We start from the raw sequence: 24831 nt of genomic DNA on the forward strand, positions 1-24831 counted from the left end.
TGTGTTCTGGGAAAAAACCAAGCACTAAGCAAATAAGAAAATATGTAAGCACCATCGCTATAGAGCATTGTGGGAGAACTGCAGCAGGGAAGGGGTGCAGGTACCCGGGGTGCCCTGGGCTGCTGCTGACCCCGTGAGGCAGTGGCTTTGGAACTCATCGTTCTGGAGGGAGCTGAGGAGCAGCAGCTGCAAAGGCCCAGTGGCAGGAGAGGCGGGAAGGACGCACACAGGGGACCAGTGTGGGAAGGTGGGCTTTTTCTTGGATGTAGGAAACCTCTGGAGGGATTTGATCACAGGAGAGACCAGATCTGACTCTCGTTTTAATTTTAATTATTTTTCAAACAGTGACAGGTTTATTTGAAAAGTGAGGGGTGAAGGGGTGAGGGAGAACTGGCTCTGCAGAGTGAACTTGGGCTGAACAAGTGAAAAAAAGTGAAAAGCCAAAATAAAAGTACACCCTGGGTCTGGGAGACAGGGTGGGCTGCCATGGAAGGAAGGTCCCGATAGCCGGACTCACATGTTTAAAGGATCTTTCAGTCTGCTGTAGGAGAGTGGGCGATACAGGGAGGTGAAAGCAGAGAAGTAGGAGGAGGCTGTCAGAATAACCCAGCCCAGAGGGGAACCTGGCTTGGGCAAGGTCATAGCAGTGCGAGGGGGATGATTAGATTCTGGCCACTGGTATTTACCGAAGGCAGGGCCAGCAGTATTTGCTGACGCTGAACATTTTGACTTGATCAACTGGAAGGTTGGCGTTTTTGTTGGTTGGTTTTTGTTTTGCTCTCCTGAGACAGGGTCTTGTTTTGTCGCCGAGGCTGGCCTCAAATTTCTGGGCCCAAGCGATCCTCCCACCTCAGCCTCCCCAGTAGCTGGGATTATAGGCATGCACCACCACACCAGTTGGGAAATGTTTACCAAGATGAGAAAGATGAGGAGGAAGGTCAGGGGTTTGGCCTTGGATGTGTTAGGTCTGTGATATCCCTGCACAGCCAGGTGGAGCCGGCAGAAAAGCTGGGGCTGGTGTGAAGTAAATTTGGGCGTCTTCAATGTGTGGAAGGTATGGGAAGCCCCATGAGATCAGGAAAGGAGGGACCATCATGGAGATCAAGGAGACCTTTAGAGGACACTGATAAGGAGAGGAGCGGCCTTGGGAGGACCACCTGGGACCCAGTGAAGGAGAGGGGTGGTGAGGGCGGGGAGCTATTTTGGGTCAGATCAGGTGAAGATAATACATGCTCTGGACAGAAAGTTTAAAAGCAAATAAATCACCACCCACCATATTCATACAGGGAAACTTCCACTCTCTTCTGAAGTCTTTATGGGCATCAGGCTCTTGATAGAGTTTTGGGCTCTGGTGTTCTTCACTTAACAAGTTATTAGTAATCTAAGAAAACATGAATTCCATGGCTGGGTAATGCTCCCTTTGCTGGGTGTGCCTGACAGTGTTAACCGGTCCTCCATTATTGGGCATTAGGTCTTTCCTGATTTTTCAAGATTGTAAATCACACTCCCAGGAACAGCTCTGCTGTTTCCTACAAGGAGAAATAAGCATCACAGGAGAAGCTTCTTAGGAGAAGCTTGAACTTGTCGTGGTCTCTCGTCACCTGGCCTTGCTGGTTGCCATGCCAGCCTCCTGGCCACCACTGTGAGTCTCATTTCTCCCGCCTGCCCAGCTCTGAGGCGGTTAAATGAGATGAATGTGAAGGCACTTTGGGAACTTGAAAGGCTTCCTGCCAACAGATGCTTGAGAAGAAAAGTGTGAGTGGTGATATCCAGTCCAAGCTAGGGCCTGGAGCAGGCGGCTGACCCACGGCTGTGTGCTGGTCCTGTGTGCAGGGCCAAGGCGCTGGATCCGCTGCCAGCCCCAGCCATGTGGTTGTCTGTGTCAGTTAGAACCACATGAAGTGCTGCGTCTACTCCCCAGATTGTGTGTGTGTGTGTGTGTGTGTGTGTGTGTGTGTGAGAGAGAGAGAGAGAGAGAGAGAGAGAGAGAGAGAGAGAGAGAGACAGAGAGAGAGACAGAGAGAGAGAGACAGAGAGGGGACTGGAAATCACTGGTTTGGCTCAGTGGCTTTATCCACTGGTAAGGACACAGGTAGGTGACAGGACAACTCCTTGCTCAGAATCGAGCCCTGGAGGTGCCAGGTTTGCCAGAGCCCTTGCTTCTCAGAGCCTGGCTAAGGTCACGTCTAGTCCTCTGTAAAATGCAGCCCCCAGCACCTTCAGACCCTCGAATGCTCCCCACTGCCCGGGGTGAACGCCCCTGCTGACCTGCTTCCACCCCAGTGACCTGACCACGTCTCGGCCCCACCCCCACCCCATCCCCCGTCCCGTCCTCCCTCTCTGGGCCCAGCGATGGCCCCTCCTCAGCCTGCCCCACACCTTCCTGACCACCCGCCCACCATTTGTCCTTCGGAGCCCTGGTCATTGGTCACAGTTGGATGTCTGTCAGTCCCATAGCTAATGGGGTCTGGCACATGACAGTAGGTGCTCAGCAAATATTTGTTGGACCAGTGAATAAAAGCAGCTGGCTGCAGCTGGTAGGGACCAGGAGGAGGTGGAGGGCGGTGAGGGCGTCGGCAGCGTAGCACAGGGGCCCTAGGTGCTGCCCCCAGGACCACCCTGTCCTCAGAAGCCCTCTGAGCGGCACAGGTCCTCGTCTGGGGCAGGGTGGCCTTTGCCCACCTTGCCAGGGGCTCTCGGCATCTTACTTGGTTTTCTTTACTCAAAACACTTCTCCAGTGGCTTCCTCTGTCCCCCAAGCATATAAGTACCCCGTGTTCCCTGTGAAGAATTTGAACCCAGGAAAATATAATTAAGAGAATAAGCATGGCGTGCAGTGCGAGAGGCACACTGCTGCTAACGGTTACCCCGCCCCCAAGGCTGTAGTTGGAGGCGCTGCACCTGAGCCCAAGCCATGCTTCCCTCCCTGCGGTGGGCTTTCCCTCCCCTCTGGTCTCTCCAGGATATTCTCTGGCTCCTGGACCCTGTGCTGCCTTTATTTTAGTTTAGCTCCCCTTCACTGTGCTTAGGGGCTGGCTCCTGGGGTCATTTAAATCCCCGGGGTGGCCTGGCTGTCCTTTCTCTGGTTGAGGCACTCTGACCAAAACCAGCCGCAGGGCTGTTGCTGAGGCTTGGCCCAAGGGACTCTCGGGGTGGATCCAGCCAGCTCTCGTGTGCCCTGGGGGCAGTGGGGTGACCCAGATTGGCAAATGGGAAACAGAGCACCGTGGAGTGGAGTCCAAGAGTCGCTGGCCTGGAAAACCTGAGGCACTGGGTCAGCACCTGGATTATTCATTGATGGGAAAAGGGAAGAAAACCAAACAGCCCCATTCACCCGTGGCCTCCGTGCCACTCATCTGAACACTTTCCAGCACAGGCGCAACCTCTGCCCTTTATCCTTCCTGCGGTGAGGCAAGGAGGAAGTAGCCCTGGGTCTCCTGGAGAGGCCGGCAGTGGAGGCAGGTTGGGCCTTCTCTCTGAGTAGAGGAATAAAGAAGTATACCCCTGGAGTAGGCAGCTCTGTGGGGATTTCTGCATCTGTTCAGGTCCCTGGATCCTCGAACACATTTCCCTCTGCAGTCCCTTAGGCTGACCCAGCAATGATGACAGCAGCAGCCAGGTCCCTGTTTCTTGGACACTTACTATATATTAGTTTGAGACAGGGTCTCTCTGTGTAGTCCAGGCTGGCCTTAAACTCACAGAGATCCTCCTGCCTCAGCCTCCCAAGTGCTAGGATTACAGGCGTGTGCCACCATGCCAGGCTTTGTTAAGCAGTTATTACTTTGGCCTCCCAAGGCCTATAGGTGATAGTGCTTCTATTTTAGGGCTAGAATCCCCGGGAGTTTGCATCTTCCCCCAGTCACAGGGAAAAAGGGACAGAGCCAGGTTTGATCCCAGGTCTGATATAAATGCAGGTTAAAATTAATTTCTATGGAATACTGTATGTTTGGCTGTAATACAGAAAAATCTGGCAAGTGCTACAACTGGGAGCACTGCGACTGAGGCTTACTTTTTTGTGTATGTATACTTATTCCTTCATTCAACAAGTGCATGTTGAGCACTCATGAAAAGGCACTGTGCCAGGTGCTAAGACAGGACATTCTCTGGGGAAAGGAGAACATGGCAGGGAAGACGGTGCAGTTTGGCGCAGGAATTGGACATCCGAGGGCCTGGGTCTGGGTGACGGAGAAGGGACAGAAAGGGGCTCATCCAGGGAGCTTCCCGGGGAGGGGGTGCCGGCAGGTCAGGAGGGAGGAGGGACAGCCCTGTGGGCTCAGGCCAGTGAGAGCCTCTGTGCACTGCTGAGGGTGGGGCTGGAGGGGTCGGGCAGAGCCTGTGGCATCTTCAGCACACAGGCGTTTTCTAGTGAGAGTAGCCAGAATCAGCTGGGGACCAGCAGCCAGGCACAGGACGCAGGGTGATGGCCCAGGCTGAGGGTGAGCTGCCCCCAGGCCCCTGGAGCCCTTGCTGGCAGGGAGGTGCCGACTCCTGGCCCCATCCCACCTGGCACCACGCACCCACGTCTCGCGCCAGTCTGCCCAGACCCAAACCCTGCTCGGAGCACTGGGGCTTATTTTGCAAGACATTCTCTTGCGAGAGCCCACTGTTGGGCTGAGGGCCCCTTCCTAATGGCTGTATGGTTCCCGTGTCCTGCCCTGGGCTCTGAGGCTCCTGGCTCTGGCACAGTCCAGGGAGCGGGGGCGATAAAGAGGGGAGACTGCCAATGTTGGGAGCAGTTGCACAAAGCAGGGTTTCACAGCCAGAGTGCCAGGCTGTGCTGTTTTTAGGGACAGGCTGCAGAGAGGAGGAGCCCGGGGTTCCTTGCAGAGGGAGTGGTGGGGGGAGTGGCAGCAGTTTCCCAAAGTCCACACCATGGGGCTGTGCCCAGTGGGTCAGCGGAGGGTTGGGTGTCAGGATTGCCCGTGGCTGGGCAAGCTGAGCAGGGATGGGGTAGGGGCAGACTTGGCTGTGGATGGACGATCAGGGCCCTGTGCAAGTGGATGGCTTCTGGCAGAACACAGGGATGGGCTGCAGTACTGCGGTTTCATCTGAACACCAAACAGCCCAAGAGACATGCAGGTTTGGGAACAGCCAGACCACAGATGCCCCACTTCTTGGACTGGTGTCCTGGAGAGATCACACTGGAAAAGATTGCTGGGCTGCGGTGGGGCATCATCGAGGGAGCCAGGGACCTAAAACTCCAGCCAGAGCCCCAGAGGCAGCCACTTGCACCCCTGAAACTGAGAGTGGCTCTCCTGGGCATGGCGGAAGACCCTCCTAGCAGCTGTTGGGTGGAGCAGGAGCTCGGGACCCCTGGCCCGTCCCACCCCGCCGTGTCAGAGCTCTGGGAGGTCCAGTCCTTTGGGTGGCCCCAGGCTTGGGGCTTTCCCTCGACTGCCAGGGGAAGCCGTGTGGGTGCCTGCAGGGGCCTGTGAGCATTGAGAGCCTGAGCTGCAGAGGTGTGAGGGCTTGGGAGGAAACAGTTTGCCAAGGCACAAGGCAGTGTGGTGGTTTTCCCTCCCGTCACCTCCTGTCTCACTGTCGTCACCACTCCCAAATGACACGGGTCCCAAACCTGTTTGTTCTCCCAGCCTGCTCCCCACCTATTCCCAGGGAGCCCTTCTACCTCAGGGCTTTCTCTTCTCACGGAGCGCGAGGAGCCAGTGTCTGGTGCTTGTGATTTGGAACACTGCTAAGCGTTTTCAAGCTCACTAATTCCGACAGTCACAACTGGCCCATGGTCACCATGCTCCTTTGCCAGCATTGTTGCTGCACCCACCCCACTGTCCTCAGTGTCTTCAGGCACTGTTTATCAGTGTTATGTGCTGCAGAAATCCAGCTAACAGCGCCTGGTAAAACAGAAGCTTCCTTTTTCGCCTGACACATGCTCTGGAGGTGGGCATTTCAGGGCCAGTGCTGCACCTCCATGAGGGTCCAGGGCCCTGGCTCCTTCTCACCTTCTGCTCACCTCTTCACCTGTCCTCTCCTGATGCTAGGGTAGCCGCTGCCCCTCCAGGCACAGCATTCCGAAGCCAAGCAGGAAGCAGGGAAGGACAGAAATCTGTCTTTATTAGGAAAGCATAGCTTTCTCAGGAGCCTTCGCAGTAGACTGCTGTTTATATATCATTGGCCTGGATTGTGTCTCATGCACACTGTAGCTGCAGCAGAGCTTGGGAGTGGGTTGTTTTCCCAGGCACATGGCTGACCCAAAGCCTGGCACTCCCTAAGAGAGAGAACCCACCTGGGAGACCAGTGGGAATGCCTGCCTTGTGGGCAGCCCCGGGGGGCAAGCTTCCCAGGTTTAACCCCGGGGGTGAGTGGTCAGCATCGGGGCTAACCAAACACTCCATCCCTGCAGTGCAGTGCCAAAGCATGAAGTAGAGGAGCCCGGAGTGGGCAGCCACTGCCCAGGTCTGGGGAGAGGCCCCTGGCCGTGTGGTTGGGCAGCCAGCAGCCGGATCTGCCCACTGCTCAAGAGAAGTCAGGAGGCCAGATTGGTTTCTTTGTAAAGCTTTAAAAAAAGAGAGATCTGTTATAGAAAAGTTTCAGAGATCTTAGAGTTCCATAGACCCTTCACCCAGCTTCCCCTTCCAGTGACATCTTACGTAACTGAACACTGGACTAAGCAGGCGATGCAGAGCAGCAGTTTTCCCACTGCAGGACCCAGTCCTGGATCCCACGTTGCTTACAGTTCCACCCCCTCCTTGTCTGTGAGACTCTCCTGAGCTATCCCACTCTATCATGATTCGAAAGTTCCTCTATTTATGGTATCTTAGTGGTTACTTGAATTTTCCCCAAATACTTGACTGACCTTTAATCAAAAGTTAGCCAGCATCTCTAGGTAGCTTCTAAAAGCTAAGATTTGAGCACTTGAATGGTGATCATGCCCTCTTATCTTCCACCTTATTTGTAAGTTTTACCTTATTTTATTCCAATTTAATTATTTTTTAGAAAAAGTAATGCCCCTGTAGTTCTGAATTTAAAAGGTTCAAAAGATACAGTAAAAGAGGCCAGGGATTTAGCTCAGTGGTTCCACCACCTGCCTCGCAAGCACAAGGACCCGAGTTCGATCCCTGGTACCTAAAAAAAAAACAAACCAGTAAAAAACGTCTCTCCTGAGTGACCTGGACAGTTGGCCCCTCCCTGAGAGTCAGTATCCCCTGTGTCTTCACTGGCTCTGTCTTACCCAGGTAGAAGCAAATACAGCTTCACTCATCTTGTTAGCTCTTCACTTCATTCTGCAAATGGTTCTGTTCACTTTTAATTAATAAACCATACAGATACCTCCATATCAGCCCATGTGCAACTTCATTTTTTGTCTGTGGCTGCATAGATTTCCATGTCACAGTGTGTTTAGTAAGTCCCCTACTAATGAACATTTAGCTTCTTCCCCATCCCTTACTAGTCAAATAATACTATAACAAATAACCTTACACCGTTGCTTTCGTCATTTTAGAAGTGGGTCAGAGTATATGCACTTATTTAGGTAGATTGGGCAAGTTACCCTCTGTAGAGGCTGTACCCATTTACCTTTCTACCGAGGAAGTATAAGGACGTGTTTCCCCTCGTGCTCTGTGTCAGTGTTTGCATGGCTGATGTTGTGTTTTGTTTTGTTTGTTTTTTATAATGCTTGGGATGGAACCCAGGGACTTACACACACTAGGCCAGTTCCCTACCACTGAGCTACGTCCCTAACATGTTAGCATGTTTTAAGTGTAAGGAAGGCGTTTCCGTGTTGTTTTCTTTTTTTTATTTTCATTTTAATCTTGAGCATCTTATTGTATGTTTGAGACCCAAATGTGTGGTAGTGCACACTTCTAATCCCAGCACAGGAAATGCTGAGGGCACAGATGGAAGCCAGCCTGCGCTACACAGCAAGCAAGTCCAAGGCCAGCCTGAACTACACAGCAACACCCTGTCTCAAAAAACCAACAACAAAAACTTTTCTGTAAATTTTATTTTCATATCAGGGCCGATTTTTCTCTTGGGTTGCTAATCTTCTACTTATTAACTTGTATGAACTATTTTAGGGAAATTAGCCTTTTGTCTGATGAAAGTTGTAAATATTTTTCTCAGAGTATTTGGGATTTCTTCTTACAATGGTTTTACTTACAAAGTTATGAACTTTGCAGAAAGTTCATATTTTTATACAATCAAATTTGTTAACTCTTTTATCCATAGTCTGTTTCCATAAACAGTTGTATGGGTTTAGTGTTGTGGTTAGCTTTTTTTTACTCCAAGACTACTTTTATTCATATTTTTATACAACTTCTTGTTGTTTGTTTCAACTTGAAATAGTTGATCCATTTAAACCTTGTCTTGGTATAAGATCTGAAAGGTAAGAGGTAGGGATCCAACTTAATTTTTCCGGTGACGACTCAGGGTCCCATACCATTTATTGAAAAATTCGTCTTTTCCCTTAGATTCGAAGTGTGTCTTTCTAACTTATTAAAGTCGCATGTGTCTGCATCTATTGTATCGCCTCTCCGTTCTCATTGATTGTTCATGTGCCAGTGCCCTTCCATCTTAATTACTGTAGCTTTTTTTTTGGTACCGGGGATCGAACTTGGGACCTTGCGCTTGGAGGCAGGCAGCGAACTGTAGCTTTACATGATTCTTTTTATTCCTCTCCAGCTAATTCCCTGTCCTGTTTGCCAAAGCACCGGCAAGCAGCTTCTTTGCTTTCATCGAGACTCATCTTTTACTCAGAGAAGACACTTGTCCCTCCTGCTTTACTAACTGAAAGGCGGGCCGTTCTGTGTGAGCTTCCCCACCCCGTGCTGCTGTGTTTTCTTCATCCCCGCTCATCTGTCCTCCTGCTCAGCTTCCCTGAGTCTACCCTGTCTTTCTCCACTGTCCTCCCCTCTGTCCACAGCTTCTGGGCAGGGGTTGAGTGCTTGCCTAGAATGTGCAAGGTGCCAGGTTCTTTCCTCAGTACCACAGAAAAAGAGAAATAGCCACGCACAGCTTCCTTGGCTCCTCTGCTCCTCAGTCCTCTGCAGCCTCGCCACCTCCCCAGCTAGCTTCTTGTACTTGCATTGTCGTGGCGTATTTGCCCCCACATGAGTCTCCCCCGTCTTCCTGCTGTCCCACCTTCCTGCCTCTGCTACTCTTCCGAGTCCAGGTCTCCCTCTCAACATTTGTCTCCCGGGTTCTCTGGTGGCCTCGCAGTCACCAGCCCTGTGTCATTTGGTCGCCCTGCACCCCCACAGCATGTGAGACGCTGGCACGGCTGCACAGACGCCAGGCCAGCCCAGGCCTCCCACCCCTGCCTGGTGCCTCTTCCTTTTTCTTCCCTGGACAAGCTGCTCTCTCCTCAGGGCCCGCTCCCTTTCTGTGGCCGTCACATCAACAACCCTTCCCAGATGTGCAGATCCCCCGCCCCCGGCCTCTTAGACCAGAGGCCCGGTGTCCCGGGCTGTCTGCAGGAGACTGGGAGGAGGTTATTGGGGGTCCAGGTGAGGGAGTGGAGTTGGATGTGTTGTGGGGAGCCACTTACCACTCGGCGGAGCTGCTGCACTGTGGAGTGGTGGTTCTCAAGCTTGGCTGTACCTTAGTCTCCAGGAGAATTAAAAAATAAAAATCTTGGGCCAGGGATTTAGCTCAGTGGTTTTGCCACCTGCTGCGCAAGCGCAAGGACCTGAGTTTGATCCCCGGTACCAAAAAAATTAAAAAATTTAAAAAAAATAAAAAGCGCCCACTCTGCTCCCAAATCATTCAAACTGGAATCTCTAGGGATAGACCAAGACATCCATATAGATATATGTATATATATTTTAATTTCTTTTTCTTTTTCCCCTCAGTGCTAGAGATTGAACTCAGGGCCTTTGCACTGAGCTATATCCTCAGTCCTTTTTAAATTTTTTTTATTTTAAAACAGGGTTTTGCTAAGTCACTAAGTTGCCCAGGCTGGGCTTTAACTTTCCATCCTGTTACTTCAGCCTCCCAGCGGCTGGGTTTTCAGGCGTGCACCACATGCCTGGCTAGACATTCATACTTTTTTAAATGCCTCCATGATTCCAGTGTACAGCCAAGATGTCAACCCTGGAGTAGAGCCAGGGAGAGAGAAGTCTCCGATCATCCCCACGTTCTGGCTCCAGTGAGTGGGGAGATAGACATGGGTCCTAAAGGAGGAGGAAGGATCCCTGTCCTGCCCCTGCCCAGGCTCCTGGCTGTGGGGCTCTTCCTCCTGGCTCCTCCCTCCCACAGCGCCTCCTCATCTGCCACCTCCGCCTATGGCATTGGTGGGGGGGGGCTTGACTTGCCCATGGCTGGCGCTGTCTCCTCCTGGGTAAGGGGGCCATGGGTCACCTCTCAGCTCCTCTGCCAAGGGCCTGGCTGCAGGGCTGCTGTGAACAGGAGGCAGGCACAGCAAGAGTTCGTGTCTTTTCCCCACACCCCAGCACAGGAAGGATGAGACCCGCCCTTCAAGAGCAGCAGGTCAGAAGAGCAATGATTTGTGTCCTGAGTCTAGGGTCAGCATGGGGATTGGGAGGCGAACTCATTTTGGATCGCCAGGGAGGCTGGAGCGTTGGGAAACCCAGCGCTCCAGAGACTCAGAGAGCAGGACCCTACAGAGGGGGCAGGAAGGGTGGCCCAGGGGTCGCTCAGTCTGGTTAATGACCACTGCTGTCACCCCACCAACCTCCTGCGGGAGGCAGGTGGGCAAGGAGGGTAGGGCAGGGGACTCTGATGCACTAGCAGGGACTGAGGAAGGAGCTGAGAGAGCTGCTTCCATGGCGGTGTCCCTCCTGCTCTCGACAGCTCTGTCGCTGCCTCCTATAACGTCTTCCTGTCTTCCCTCGCCCCAGGCCGACAGGAACTGCACTGTAGAGGTCCATCTGCTCACAGACCCAGATGATGCCAGAGCTATGACCAGGCCTGCAGGCGTGGCTCCGAGGGGAGACCAGCCATGGAGCAGCCACAGGAGGAGACCCCTGAGGTCCGGGAAGAGGAGAAAGAGGAAGTGGCAGAGGCCGAAGGAGCCCCAGAGCTCAATGGGGGATCAGAGCCTGCGCTTCCCTCCAGCAGCTACACAGGTGAGGGGGGCAGAGCATTGTTCGGGGTGCAGAACAGCAGAGCAAGGGCAAGGACTGGAGCCGGGCAGCCTGGACTCCCGCCCTGCCCTGCCCCGCCACGCACTAGAGCTGCAGGGCCTGGCACAAACTCTACCCCTTCTGTCTGGAAAGCAGACAGGGGTGGTAGGCAGTGTGGACCTGGGTTTGTAAGAACTAAGCGAGAGGGACATGTAACGCATGTCATTGTCATCATCACCCCCCACTGCTGCCACGCAGCATCCGAGACCATCAGCATTAACAGTGCCTGGAAGGCTCCCCCGTACCTGCGATTGTTATGCTGGGTGGAAACACGCGACTCTGTTGATCTGGTGCTAGTTAGAGTCGGCAGAGTTGCCTGCATTGTGAGTAGGCTGAGTGCTAAGCATGAGAAGGGATGGCTGTAATCAGTGTTGTTCCTGGCAGCCAATCATCTCAGCTTCCCTTGTCTCACTTGTGGGTTCTCCTCTGTTTACCCCCTGGCAGTGCGGTGTAAACGATCCTCTCTGTCATGTCTTTACACCAGCCCTGTCCACCTTCAGGGACACCCAGAGCATGCTGCCCATGTCCCCCCCCCCCCCAGCTTTCTGCCAGCCTCTCTCCTCTCCTGGGTGGGATCTGCACACCCCACTGAGCCTTACTTCCCTCCTTCAGGGGCACTTGGGCCTGTGGAAGGGGACCCCCTTGTCACCCGATCTTGCTGCTGTTTTCCATTTGAACAGTCGGCCTGACAAAGGCAGGCTGTGGAGGTAGAGGAGGCTCCTGCCGGGCCCACACCCAAGAGAGGCTGTGTCTTTGAGCCACATAGCCTTGAATGTGGAAGCACAGTTCTTCCTCTTCAGGGCACAGCGTAGGCTGCGTGAAGGGAGAGTGGTCTGTCAGTCTTTCAGACACCAGAGGTGGCATGGTGTGAGGTGAGGCCATAGGCAGCACCCCCAAGCCCAGAGCAGTCCATGCTGTCTGCCAGCTGCTGGCTGGGTGACTTTGGGAGCCAGCCTTTCTCAGAAGAGAGTAAAGGCTCCCCAGGAGTGAGAGTTCACACAGCGGCAGCACATTCTGAACTTGGGCCAGAAGGCAGAGGGAAGGCACAGGGACTAACCGTGAGCCAGGGATGCCAGGACAGTGTCAAGGAAGAGAAGGGTATGGGATGTGTGACCTCACTGCCAGGCCTGTGTGTGTTCATATGCAGAGGCTGGAAGCAAAGTCCACGAGGCAGATGTGGCTGTGGCATCTGGGGCAGCTTTGCTGGTGGGATTTAGGCCATGGGGAAATGTCTGCAGCAGGATCTGCCTAGCCACTCATATGGTGTCGTCCATGTATCGCTGTATGGGCTCTACAGAGCATATGAGAGGAAGTGGAGGTAGGAGGACTTCCTGCTCCGTAACGGAAATGGGAGTCACCGTTGGTTAAAGTCACAGTACATACAAAGTTCTCACAGATTCTACAAGGTAAGCCACCTAACAGAAAATTAAAACAGGCAAGGCAGATCCCAGTCAGACAAGTGTAAGTGGCCAGAAAACACAAAACTTTCTCAGTCCCACCAGTGTTCAGAGAAGGCGTTTTAAGATGAGGTGTCACTGAGCTGCCACATTGGAGGGGACCATGGTCAGTGTTGGCCAGGAGGCGAGGGCTGGCCTGCAGCCCGAAGGGTGGCCAGACAGTGCCCTCTAGGAAGGCACCCTGTGTGAGCACTGGTTCCCTGGGCACAGAAGCATCCCCAGCAGCGTGTTTACTGCACCACTACTCATGAGCAGAAAGGGGAAGGTGCCTTCTGCAGGGAATTGGTTAGAAAGCCTCCCCAGCGCCATCCGGCACCACCATGGTCACTAAAAGAGGTAAGGTAAGGGCTGGGGATTTAGCTCAGTGGTTCCGGCGCCTGTCTTGAAAACGCAAGGTCCCGAGTTCAATCCCCAGTACCAAAAAAAAAAAAAAAAAGAGGTAAGATAGGTCTGGATGCACACAGAGGGGCCAAGTTCCAACAGAGTGGGAATCTCCTGGGTATCCCAGCAAGGGATGCAGAGTAGGCCAGGGCTGCGGGGTTCAGGGCAGAGAGTCCCGGAAGGAGGCCCTGTCACGAGATGCCGTGTACCTTTCTCAGCAAGGCTGCAGTGCTTTCCTCACTAGAAAAGCACTTGTGCTGCTTGTCTTCAGAAGATTAAAATAAATTGTTCAACATTTTTCAAGGGAGCTGGCAGGTAAGGGTCCTGGAGTTACAGGGCTTCTTCCTGTGTTGGGGGCAGGAGGGCTTTGAGATCACATAGACCAGGCAGAAGCCCGGTCTCCCGCCATGAGCCACGGTCCTCACCACTACTTTCACCCCTCCGTCTGAGGCTCCTCACAATTAGAGGCCCAGCAAGGTGAGAGGAGATGGTATATCTGACCTGCTGCAGGTCTCGGCATCTGCTGGCTCCCGCTGTGCCCCCAGGAGTCTGTGACATTGGCCCCAGAGTCCCCTCAGGGACCCATGAAGAACCCAAAACAAGCCAGCTGTGGTGCACACCTGTAATCCCAGCACTCTGGGGGGCTGAGGCAGGAGGATTACAGGTTTGAACCCAGCCTGGGCAACTTAACAACTTACCAAAACCCTGTCTCAAATTTTTTAAAAAAGGGCTGGAGGGCCGGGGATTTAGCTCAGTGGTTTCGCCGCCTGCTGCACAAGCACAAGGACCCGAGTTCAATCCCCAGTACCAAAAAAAATAAAAAAGGGCTGGAGATACAGCTCAGTGTGAAGCCCTTAAGTTCAGTCCCAAGTAATTGGGAGAAAAGAAACAAACCACAAAATCCCTGCCATTCTGCACCTACTCTGCATACTGGTACTGAGCTCGGCACCTACGAAGCATCCTCAGCCTGTGAGGCAGGAAGACAGGCCTCGCCATTAGCTTGCAGCAGTGAGGAAACTGAGGCTGCCAGGAACTCACTCCAGGGTCCCCCGGCTATGTAGCGACGGGGCCGTCTGTAGCCAGGCCCACATGCCACTCCCATCCTTGTTACCTCCTGCTTCGGTGAGGAAGAGGAAGATACAGTGTCTTTCCTCCTGGTCTCAGCACCCCTCTCCCTCAGCAAGTCCTCGGGGTGTTCAGGTAGGGCCAGGCACGGTGCTGTGCAACAGGGAACAGGGCACCCACGGGCCCAGCAGACAGGGCGGCAGAGGCAGGGGCTCCTCCATACCCACCTCCGAGTCCTGCAGAATTCACCTTGACTTCAGGAGCTGATGGGGGCCTGTTTGCCTGTGGACTCTGCCAGCCAAGTAAACAAGATCGGCCCCTCCCAGCGACCCTGTCCTGCTGGTGTGAGACTGGATGCGCAGGAGAGCTCAGCCGCACATGACATGTGGAATAAGGTCAACAGTGTCTGTTTGCTGAACTTGCAATCAAAGATGGCAAAACTGATATATCACCCCGGAGTGACAGGGCCACTGTTTACAGAGTCCGAACATTGGGGCCGTGACCTGCTATCGTCCTCGGCGGCCTTGTGTATAGTGACAGCATCGTGCTGGGCAGTGTAAGCACATGCGTAGGTAGTTGTGGAGCGCAGTAGACAAGAGCCCAGCTCCAGGAATTGTGTGGTTCTAGGTTTTGACCCCCGTTCTGCTCTTGTCTTGGGGTTCACCAGAGAAAACAAAACCAGTCGGGGCTGTGTGTGGAGAGATGTGTGGTTTACGGACTTAGCTCCCACGGCCATGGGGGTGCAGTCCGGCTTCTGCAGGGCAGAGGCCCAGGGAAGTTGTGTCCCAGCTCAGACCGGCAGGCTGTGTGGAGTCAGGATCCCCTCTGTCTGCAGGGAGGGCGCTCAGTCTTTATTTGTAAAGTCTTCACCTGTTGGATGAGGCCCTCTCATGTTATGAAGGGGTAACCCCAAATCTGATGTAAACGTTAACCACATCTAGAAAATAACTTCCTTGCAAAATCCAGGCTAGTGCTGGAAGCAAAAACTGGGTACCCCGGCCCAGCCAAGTTGACACATAAAACCATCACGGCCACCACCATGAGCTCATTGCTTGACCTTCCAAACCCCAGTTTGCTTACCTATAAAGTAGGGATGAAGCACCCTACCTGAAGAGTTGTTTTGGGTTTTTGTTGTTGTTGTTGTACCGGGGATCAAACTCAGGACTTTGTGCTTGCAAGGCAGGTGCGGTGCCACTGAGCTAAATCCCCGGCCCTGTTTTGGGTTTTGTGTGAGTCCAACAGGTATGATATGCTCAGTAGAGTGCCTGGCACACAGGCATGCGATAAACAGATGTTTCTATTCCTGCAAACCCATGGCCTTCACAGGTAAGTCAGGTGTAGCTTCCAGCCCATTCAGTGTGAGGCAGGTGACAAAGACACTACAGTGCTTGGCACTTAGGGGCCTGACAGATGTGGGCTCTTCCCCGTGCCCTGCTGGGGGAGGCAGGCGGGGGCACAGTGGGAGGACTGTTAGCTTTCCACCACTGTGACAAAATACCCGAGAGAAGCAAGTTTAGAAGAGGAAAGGTTTGTTTGACTCACAGTTTTGGGGGTTCCAGACTGCAGTCACTTGGCTCTGTTGCTTCTGGTCCTGTGGCAACCATCACTTAGGGGGTGCTCAGTGGAGAGGGCTGCTGGCTTCCTGGCAGCGGATGGCAGACAGGAAGAGGGGCAGGGCCACACAGCTCCTTGAGGCCCCACCTCCTGAAAGTTCTGCAAGCCCCCAGTTTCACCGTGGCCTGTGGACCAAGCTTCAATGCTGGGCCTTCGGAGAGCGCCTGGGGGCCACACTCCAGCGAGGAACCTGGGCCAGGCCAGGTGACTCAAGCAGATGTACAGCCCTGGCGTGCGTAGCACCCCCAGGCCCAGGGGTTCAGGCCGGCGCTCCCCCATGGACGACCCCTCTCAGAATCCCAGCCCCCCCCCCCGCTCCCATCTCTGGCAAGAGGTTCTAGAACACGGGGAGCCTTGAGAACCTGGTCCCTAGAACAGGGGAAGTTCTGCCCCCAGTACTTTGGGGAGGATGTGATGATTTGGACACAGACCCTTAAGTCGAGTGGTCAACAAGAAGAAACAGGAGCTTTATTTTTAGAAAATCCACCCACAGGCTACTGCCATGTCAGTACCCCGGATTCGCATGCACTCCTCGATCAAGCCGTCCTCAGGGTGACACCCCTGCCTGCCCTGCCCATCCCACTCCTGCTTATTTCGGCCTTGTGGGCTCTCCACTTCCGCTAAACAGGCAGGGGGTCCTCACCAAGGCCCCTGCTGCTCCCCAATTATGGCCATTCACTGCCAGGGTTTGGGGATCGTGGGCTCAGAGCCCTCCCAGCCAGGGGCTGCAGCAGGCAGGAGAGGTGAGGGGAGAGCAGTGGTACCCCAGGACTCCCTGCCGAGTGTGTGGGCCCTGCGACTGTGGGGACTGCAGACTGGCCGCTCTCCAGTGGGCGCTGTCCCAGTAGCCGGTCCTTACATGTGTGGCACATCCTGCTCCAAGAGCCTCCTCTGCATTAACTCCACACTTCTCACCAGGACTCTCCGAGATGTGCTCCCATCTCCACTTTGCAGAAGAGGAAACTGAGGCCCAGCAGCCCAGAGCTGGGGCCTGCGCCCAGGACACTTGGCCTTGACCTCAGGACTGCCAGCTGGGACAAGGGGGACATGGGCTGTGAGCTTGGGCCTTGTGGCCCCTGAACCCTGTTCTCACCTACTGTGCCCAGCGGTCCTGAGCTCCTGGAAGTCAGCTCGGGTCCACACCTTTGCCCCAGAGAGGGGAGCAGTCACCTGCCCTCCCCCTTGCGAGGTAGTTTCCTTGCTCAGCTGGCTGAGGGCAGCGTCTGGTCCTGTCCCACCCCGTACCCAGAAGGTGCTCAGCAGATGTCTGTCTATGAACCGAAAAGGAGGGCACTGCCATACACAGGGCCAGCAGTGACCCAGTGACCAGATTCCTGCCCCACAGGGAGGAGGAGGAGGAGGGGCTAAAGAAAGATGTGACTCATCCTGCTGCTTGGTCATTGTGGATGAGACATAGGTGGGGCTGGGCGCTTGGGTCCAGTGGGAACGTGGTGAGGGACGGGAGTCTGCGACAGTGCACAAAGGCGGCAGGACCGTCAGCATCCGAGCGGCCTCCACAAAGGGCTTTTGTGGCATCTTCACTCACCACCTCCCACACGGCTCCTGGCAGTTCTACTGTCCCCATTCCCATGCCTCCAGGGCAGCAGGTCCCAGCTGGCACTGCTGAGGCCAGGACCCAGGGGCAGCGTGAGGTCCTCAGACTCCCGAGCTGCTGAGCCCGCCATGTGCCCAGCACCTGCACAGTGGTGCCCTGCCCTGTGGCCCTGACGTCTAGTGGGTGGCGCCCAGCCACAAACACACACAGGTGCGCTGTCGAGCAGCAACAGAGGCAACTGAGAAGACCACACCTGCTTCACCGAGAGATTGAGGGGCCCACTGTCCCTCTCGGGGACTGAGGGGATGGTTACACCCCTTGGAATGACTGAAGATGGGCACTGAGGTGCTGGGATGGGACAGGCCATTTTAGAACTTGTGTCGCCCCTAAATCTCACCAGCCAAGAGGGGAGCAGCCCGCTGGGCCCTTTTGCTGCGGCCAGGCTGGGGTCTCAGGTGCTTCTCCTTGAGCAGCTGGTTCCTGGGGTCACTCCCTTCCGTGAGAGAGCAGGGATTAGGCCAGTGTGGCGGGAGTGGGGGTCAGAGGCCAAGACCCAGCGAGGTCCCCATGGTTTCATTCCTGAGTTTCGGGGGAGATGCGCAGCTGCCCGAAGCTGCGGCCACACCGCCCGCCTTCCTTCCCCAAACCATGGCTCTGACAGCTGTGCGTGAGTAGAAGAACTTGGGGAAGCAGCACAGAGCTCCATCACCGTGACAATACCGGAGCTGTTTGTGCCCACATCAGAGTTCCGTGGGAGTGAATTTGAGGCTCTGGCGAGACTTGTTTCGGCATCTCCGCAGTCTGCACGGGGACCGTCGGGAGGGCCACGGGTGGCTCCATAGAGCTCTGCAGTTCCCAGAGCGGCCGCACCAGCCGTGGGGGCCCACGAGGGGCGCCTCCAAAGGGCCACCTGGAGACTCCGCCCCGCCCGGAGCACGGCCGTGCCCACTCCCTGTGCGCCCGCAGAGGCTGGTCCAGGAAGGCTCTGGTGCGCCCGAGTCCTGTGCCAGGCAGGGGACACTCCGGGCCTTTGCACGTCCTCCCAGAGAAGCCGTCCTTAACTGCACGTGCAGGTGAAGAAGCGGGTCTTCGGGTTCTGCACAGGCCCGTGGCTCAGGTGCTTCCTGACCGGCAGAGTGTGACGCTGACTCCGTCCTGTGTCCACAGACCTCCCCCAGGGCGCCTCTCCACCCTCGCTGCTGGACCAGCTGCAGATGGGCTGTGATGGGGTCTCGGGCGGCAGCCTCAACATGGAGTGCCGGGTGTGCGGGGACAAGGCATCAGGCTTCCACTACGGCGTCCATGCGTGCGAGGGGTGCAAGGTACGGACCGTGCAGGCCCTTTGGGCTGTGGTCTCAGGGCGAGCCAACCTGCCGGTTTCCTCTGCCACAGGCCAGGTGCCTGGCAGGACCCACTGTGAAATCTCCTTGGGCCCATTCCAGGCCCCAGCTCTGGGCCCTGCGGGAGAGGACAGGTTTCCTTGCTGGCCTGCCCTGCTGGGCACCAGCCAGCTGACCCAGCCACTCACTGCAAGGCCGTAGGTGGCCAGCGCCCCCTGGAGGCCAGACTTCAGATGGCAGGCAGGAAAGGCGGGCTTTGGGCTCCAGTCTTCCTGAGGTCAGAGCCTCAAGGCCTTTGGAGGCTCTTCAGGAAGAAGAAGAAAACCAGAACAGAACATTACATTTCTTTTTCCAGTGATGTTTCTGGGGTTTTCCTCCTAACTGCATGCCATTGAAATTTCACAAATCAAGCTGGGTGTGGTGGCACACGCCTGTAATCTCAGCACTTGGGAGGCTGAGGCAAGACTGCTGTGAGTTCGAGGCCAGCCCAGACTACATAGGGAGACCATGTCTCACAGCTTCACAAAGCTTCCTTTTTGTTTTGTTTTTTTAATGTGATACTGAGGCTGGACCCTAAGGGCACGCTACTACTGAGCTACATCCCCGCCCTACTAGCTACCCATAATTTTGAGACATAGTCTCAATAAGCTGCTTGAGCAGGTCTTGAATTTATAGTCCTCCTTCCTCAGCCTCTCAAGTGCTAGGATTATAGGTGTGTACCACCACAGCCTAAATTTCTGAAATAATTAAAATTATATACCACATTTACTTTCCATGCCCAAAGCAGTCTTAAAACTGCTATTAGTTTGGTAACATAAAACTGTATGGTGACCAACTTGATGTATTCATAAATGTGTCTGGCTCTGTGTATTTTGTAAATGTGGTTTTAATGAAACAGTCTGTGAGCTGGGTGTGGTGGTGCACACCTCCATCCCAGCACTGAGGGAGGCTGAATCAAGAGGGTCACAGATTTGAGCCCAGCCTTGGTAAGTTATCGAGACCCTGTGATGTGGCTCAATAGTAAGTACAGTGCCCATGGTTCAACCCCCAGTGCCATCAAAAAATAAAAAAGGTTTAGAGTCTACTTTCTTCCTTTCCCTTTCAGAATATGTTCCCTGTCACTTCCAGATTTCAGCAGCGTTTCCATTGGGGCACCTGGCCCCTGGCACAGCCCCGCAGGCAGAGCAGGCTCCTCAGCCCACCCCTCCCGGCAGCCTCTCCTCACCTGTTCTTGCTCCCGCAGGGCTTCTTCCGCCGCACCATCCGTATGAAGCTGGAGTATGAGAAGTGCGATCGGAGCTGCAAGATCCAGAAAAAGAACCGCAACAAGTGCCAGTACTGCCGCTTCCAGAAATGCCTGGCCCTGGGCATGTCGCACAATGGTGAGAGCCCGGCCGGGCGGGGCGTGGTCCCTGCGGAGCAGTGCCGGGCGCACAAAAAGCACTGCGAGCATTGGCTGCTGACCCTGCCCACCTGGACCCTGGGTCTTGGTGCCTAACACCTCTCACTTCCCTTGCCCATCAGTATCCGCTGTGGGTGCCAGGCCTGGGCAGTCACCCCCTTTCTGCACCTGTGGCCACCTGCTCTGGCCAGAGGGAACTGAGAATAGACCTGTCCTGAGCTCCCGAGTGTTGCCCTGATGAGGGAAGAAATGTCCCTCCAGACACCCATGCTGTCTGATGACACCTGGGTGAAGTGCTGGGAACACGGCTCCTGGGACTCAGCCTCTCTCAAGTGACCTGACACGGCACGAAAGCCACTGGTTTTTGAAGGGGAGCAGGGGTCAGTAAGTGACCACACATGCCAGCTGCCAGGAGCCTGGCACTCCCAGGAAGCTGAGCCTTCCCTGCTCATGCTCTGGACCTCCTGCGGAGCCTGGGGCCACCCAGGCCCTCTGTACCTCCAGGTCAGACCCTAGTGGACGGGGAGCCTCTTGTTTAAATGTCTCCATGGCGGTCAGCTGCGGGGCCGCCTTGCCCATGATGTCCCAGCTGTCTTGCATGGTAGTGGGTAGTGGGACCCAAGACCCCATCTGCGGCTTTTCCTGGGCTCTGGCAGGCCTGGGGTTTGACCCTTCCCCCTCAGTCTTTATCTGCCTGGTCCCATTCCATTGGTGGCTTAGGGGGTTCCTAGGAAGTGTCAGGCTGACAATCCTTTCCTCACCCTTTTTGTAACAGAAGTCAGATTCCTATCCTGTTTTTTCTTTTTTGAGATTGTTGCCCAGGTTGGTCTCAAACTCCCGGGCTCACACGATTCTCCCACCTCAGTCTTTTGGTAGCTGGGGCTCCAGGAAACATTTTCATGTAGTTGTTGCAGTGATCCAGTAAGGTTTGTGGGTTTAAGTAAGCTGCCAGCTCACGTTTCCTGACAGAGGAAGAAGGTGAGACGGCCCATCCAGGCTACACTGCATGTACAGTGCCGGGCTGGAGCCGAGGCACAGACCTCATCAGCAGAGCAAGTCTTCCCCTGCCATGCTGTGTCACCTCCCAGCCAGGTGGCCCGGTCAGTCGACAAGGGAGGACCCTGTGAGGGAGACAGAGCCCTGCCCTGGTGGAGCTGAGGTCTGGAGGGGCCACACCAGTGCTGTCCTGCTCACTCTGGAGCCTCTGAGGTGTCACAATTAGGTCTCCATCAATGAGCCGTGTCCCCAAGGAGGAGAGACAGGAAGGTCAGGGTGCTGGGCCCTGCCTGGCACCTCAGTCACGGTCCCTGGCCCTCTGCAGCCATCCGCTTTGGCCGGATGCCGGAGGCTGAGAAGAGGAAGCTGGTGGCGGGGCTGACAGCCAGAGAGGAGCAGCAGCACAGCCCGCAGCTGGCTGACCTGAGGGCCTTCTCCAAGCACATCTACAACGCCTACCTGAAGAACTTCAACATGACCAAGAAGAAGGCCCGCAGCATCCTCACCGGCAAGTCCAGCCACACAGCGGTGAGTGCACTGCCTGGCAGCAGACTGGGCAGCCCTGACTCCACGGCACAGGCGGGGGTGTGGGAGCACGGGCTGGGGCCCCAGGCTTGGCCTCTGATGGGGCCTGGTTTTCAGCCCTTTGTGATCCACGACATCGAGACACTGTGGCAGGCAGAGAAGGGCCTGGTGTGGAAGCAGCTGGTGAACGGCCTGCCGCCCTACAAGGAGATCAGCGTGCACGTCTTCTACCGCTGCCAGTGCACCACGGTGGAGACCGTGCGCGAGCTCACTGAGTTCGCCAAGAGCATCCCCAACTTCAGCAGCCTCTTCCTCAACGACCAGGTGACCCTGCTCAAATATGGTGTGCACGAGGCCATCTTCGCCATGCTGGCCTCTATCGTCAACAAAGACGGGCTGCTGGTGGCCAATGGCAGTGGCTTTGTCACCCATGAGTTCCTGCGCAGCCTCCGTAAGCCCTTCAGTGACATCCTCGAGCCCAAGTTTGAGTTTGCTGTCAAGTTCAATGCCCTGGAACTGGACGACAGTGACCTGGCTCTGTTCATCGCGGCGATCATTCTGTGTGGAGGTGAGCGAGCCCAGGGCAGGTAAGCCGCAGATGTCCCGAGCCCAGACGGTGGGGGATGCGCCTGGGACCCCGGCGCTGCTGCGCATGCAGGATCGGCTCCATCTCCTTACACAGATGGAGGTGGAAGAAAGTAACCATCGTGTTCATGGGGTTCCGTGGGTGGTGGACAAACCTGTATTTCACCTGCATTTCTCAGATCCCAACTGAATAACAAGCCTGTTCAGCAGCGGTGGCATAGAGCTTACCTCAGGCCACACACTGTTCTAGTTCTTTTTCATAATTATAACTCATTCAGTCCTCCCAGCAGCCCCAGGCTGGAGGTTCTTTTATTTTATCCCCATTTTACAGATGAGGAGACTGAAGCCCAGAGAGCCCGGGTGACCTTCCCAGGGCCTTCCGGGTAGCCTATGGGAGAGGCAGGATTTAAGCCCAGGCAGAGTCTCTGAACCACAGTGCCTTCTCCCTTCCCTGATCAGGAAAAGCGCTATTGGCAGGACACGAAAGAGGGGCTGAGGCCAGAACTCAGTGGTAGTCACTGACGGGACGGGGCTGGGTGGGGCCGAGGAGCGCCCCTGCCCTTCTGAGACCCGCGTGTCCGTGTCCCCATAGACCGGCCGGGCCTCGTGAACGTGCCTCAGGTGGAGGCCATCCAGGACACCATCCTGCGCGCCCTGGAGTTCCACCTGCAGGTCAACCACCCCGACGCCCAGTACCTCTTCCCCAAGCTGCTGCAGAAGATGGCCGACCTGCGGCAGCTGGTCACCGAGCACGCCCAGATGATGCAGTGGATCAAGAAGACGGAGACCGAGACCCTGCTGCACCCACTGCTGCAGGAGATCTACAAGGACATGTACTGAGCCACTGCCCAGGCCTCTGCAGGCCCTGAGGGGCCCCGCCAGGGACGCCGCAAGCCCTCAGGCCAGCCCTGCGCGGGTCACACGCCCACACGCCCCGACACGCCACCCTGGCTCCCCGTGTTCTCTTTCTTCCCTTGCTTTGCTCCCCCAGCTTCTCAAGCTCTGCCTTCTGCCCTCTGCCCCTGTCTCCGTCTCCCTTCTTGCTCCCTGCCCTCCCTGCCTCTCTAGCCTGAGACCGGCTCTGTTATCTCACCAGGGGGCCTCTTCTCCCACCTCCCCGCCCGCTGCCTCACCCGCCTTCTTAAGGCCACACCCACCTTCATCCCCGCCCACCTTCAGGCTCCGCCCCCTGACCAGCTTCCACCACCTCCAGTCTGGAAAACACACCTTGGGGGGGGGGGGGGCGGGGTACTGAGGATCAAACTCAGGACCTTGAGCTTACAAGCTAGGCGGCGACACCACCGAGCTAAATCCCCAGCCCGTCTCCAGTCTGAATCCTGGAGCCATCCAAAGAAACACTACGCTCTCTGGGCCCGGCTTCTAGGTGAAGCTTAGCCTAGACCTACAGCAGCACCAGCCTGTGATCACTGGGTCCCTCTGCAGAGGACAGTGGGCAGGGCACAAGGGAGAGACCCAGATGCGTCCACACAGTGTTCCCTGGCCCCTGTCCAAGGCTGGCCCTAGACTCAGCGCCTCCCAACCTCCTACCCTGTGACCCTCTGATCTCTGCACCAGTCTTCTAGACCACCGGGGCTGGTGGCCCCTGCGCTGGCCACTCCCCAGCCTGGATGGAGCCAGGGTTCCTCCAGGTGGGGCCCCACACCCCACTGAAGAGGGAGGTAGAGGCTGGTTGCAAGGAACAGCACACTTAATTGTGAGTCGTGGCGCCAGAGGCCAGGGAGTATGGGTCAGGCCTCCATCGGCACCCACTCCCCACCTGGCAGCAGCCACCCCCTTGTGTCAGCACCCAGTGCTGAGCCCGACATTCACCCCCTTTGCCCGCAGGAGACACTGGGCCAATGCACACCCTGCACTGCACTGCGATCACTTTACCTGAATCTCCGTGCCTGCCCCTTCCCCCTGAGAGGTGGGTGCCAGGCAGCCACTGTCCCCAGGGCCAGGCAGGTCCAAGTGGGCAGGGGTCCACACAGCACGAGCTGCCAGGGTCATGTTGGCCTGTCTGTCTAGCAGCTCCACTGCCCTCCCCTTTCCGTTTCCAGCAAGCTGATCCCTAGGAACTGTTTCTGCATAGCCTCTGGTGACGGGACCATGCGGGCTGGTACTGTGGCTCAGGCCAGCCACCTCGCCCCCGGTGGAGGTCCAGTCACCTCACAGGAGGGACAGAGCCCAGCCTGGGATTTGCAATCTGTGAGAGGCCCCGCCAAACCTCGCAGGGGTGTGGGACCAGCTGGGGCCTCAGAGCAAGGCAACATCTGAACCAGGGTTTGAACCTGTGCATCTTGTGTCCTGCCTGGCCCTTCCCAAGGACTCTGGGGGGAAATGACCTGCAGACAGGACAGGCCCCACCTCTGTCCCTGGCAGCCTGGTGGCCACCTGTGTCCCAGGGCCACTCTAGGAGATCTTTGGCTCTCTGACCCCTGCCCTGGCTGGGCTGACTTCGTGCTGGGGCGCTGCCCTCTGGGCCAAAGCTGTGAAGGAGGGCAGCACCCGACCCCTCCCCACCGCCCTGCCCTGTCTGTGCTGAGGGCTGTGGACCTCAGTGTCTCCGCAGTCTCCAATACTTAAATGTATATTTTTGCTAGGAGTCCAGCTTCCTATGTTTTTAATATAAATAGTGTACACAGACTGACAGAACTTTAAATAAATGGGAATTAAGTATTTAAGAGCGGACTGTGGCTGACTCTGCATATGCATGCTTTTCTGGGCCAAGAGATGAAGACGACTGCCCCCATCCCCCTCCACATCCAGAGGAGTAAAGGGAGCTCTGGGGTTCAGGCAGCTGTGGTGGCTGCTG

General features: G+C 55.8%; 1 protein-coding gene across 2 annotated transcripts; it reads left to right on the forward strand.

Annotated features, from left to right (window-relative positions):
• The first annotated feature begins 9860 nt into the window (after positions 1-9860).
• Ppard (peroxisome proliferator activated receptor delta) lies at positions 9861-24700 on the forward strand. Of its 2 annotated transcripts, XM_087184396.1 has the most exons (6): positions 10054-11039; positions 18336-18490; positions 19752-19890; positions 21232-21434; positions 21549-21999; positions 22609-24700. In XM_087184396.1, the coding sequence occupies exons 1-6, from the start codon at positions 10913-10915 to the stop codon at positions 22854-22856; spliced, it is 1323 nt and encodes a 440-aa protein (XP_087040522.1). In that variant the 5' UTR covers positions 10054-10912; the 3' UTR covers positions 22857-24700. The 2 variants fall into 2 exon arrangements, with proteins under 2 accessions (XP_087040523.1, XP_087040522.1); XM_087184397.1 differs by lacking the exon at positions 18336-18490 and having other exon boundaries at positions 9861-11039.
• Positions 24701-24831: the final 131 nt, after the last annotated feature.

Source organism: Heterocephalus glaber, unplaced genomic scaffold (genome assembly GCF_053883595.1).
Source record: "Heterocephalus glaber isolate CG9 unplaced genomic scaffold, H.glaber_assembly_v1.0 deba00001497, whole genome shotgun sequence".
NCBI lineage: Eukaryota > Metazoa > Chordata > Mammalia > Rodentia > Bathyergidae > Heterocephalus > Heterocephalus glaber.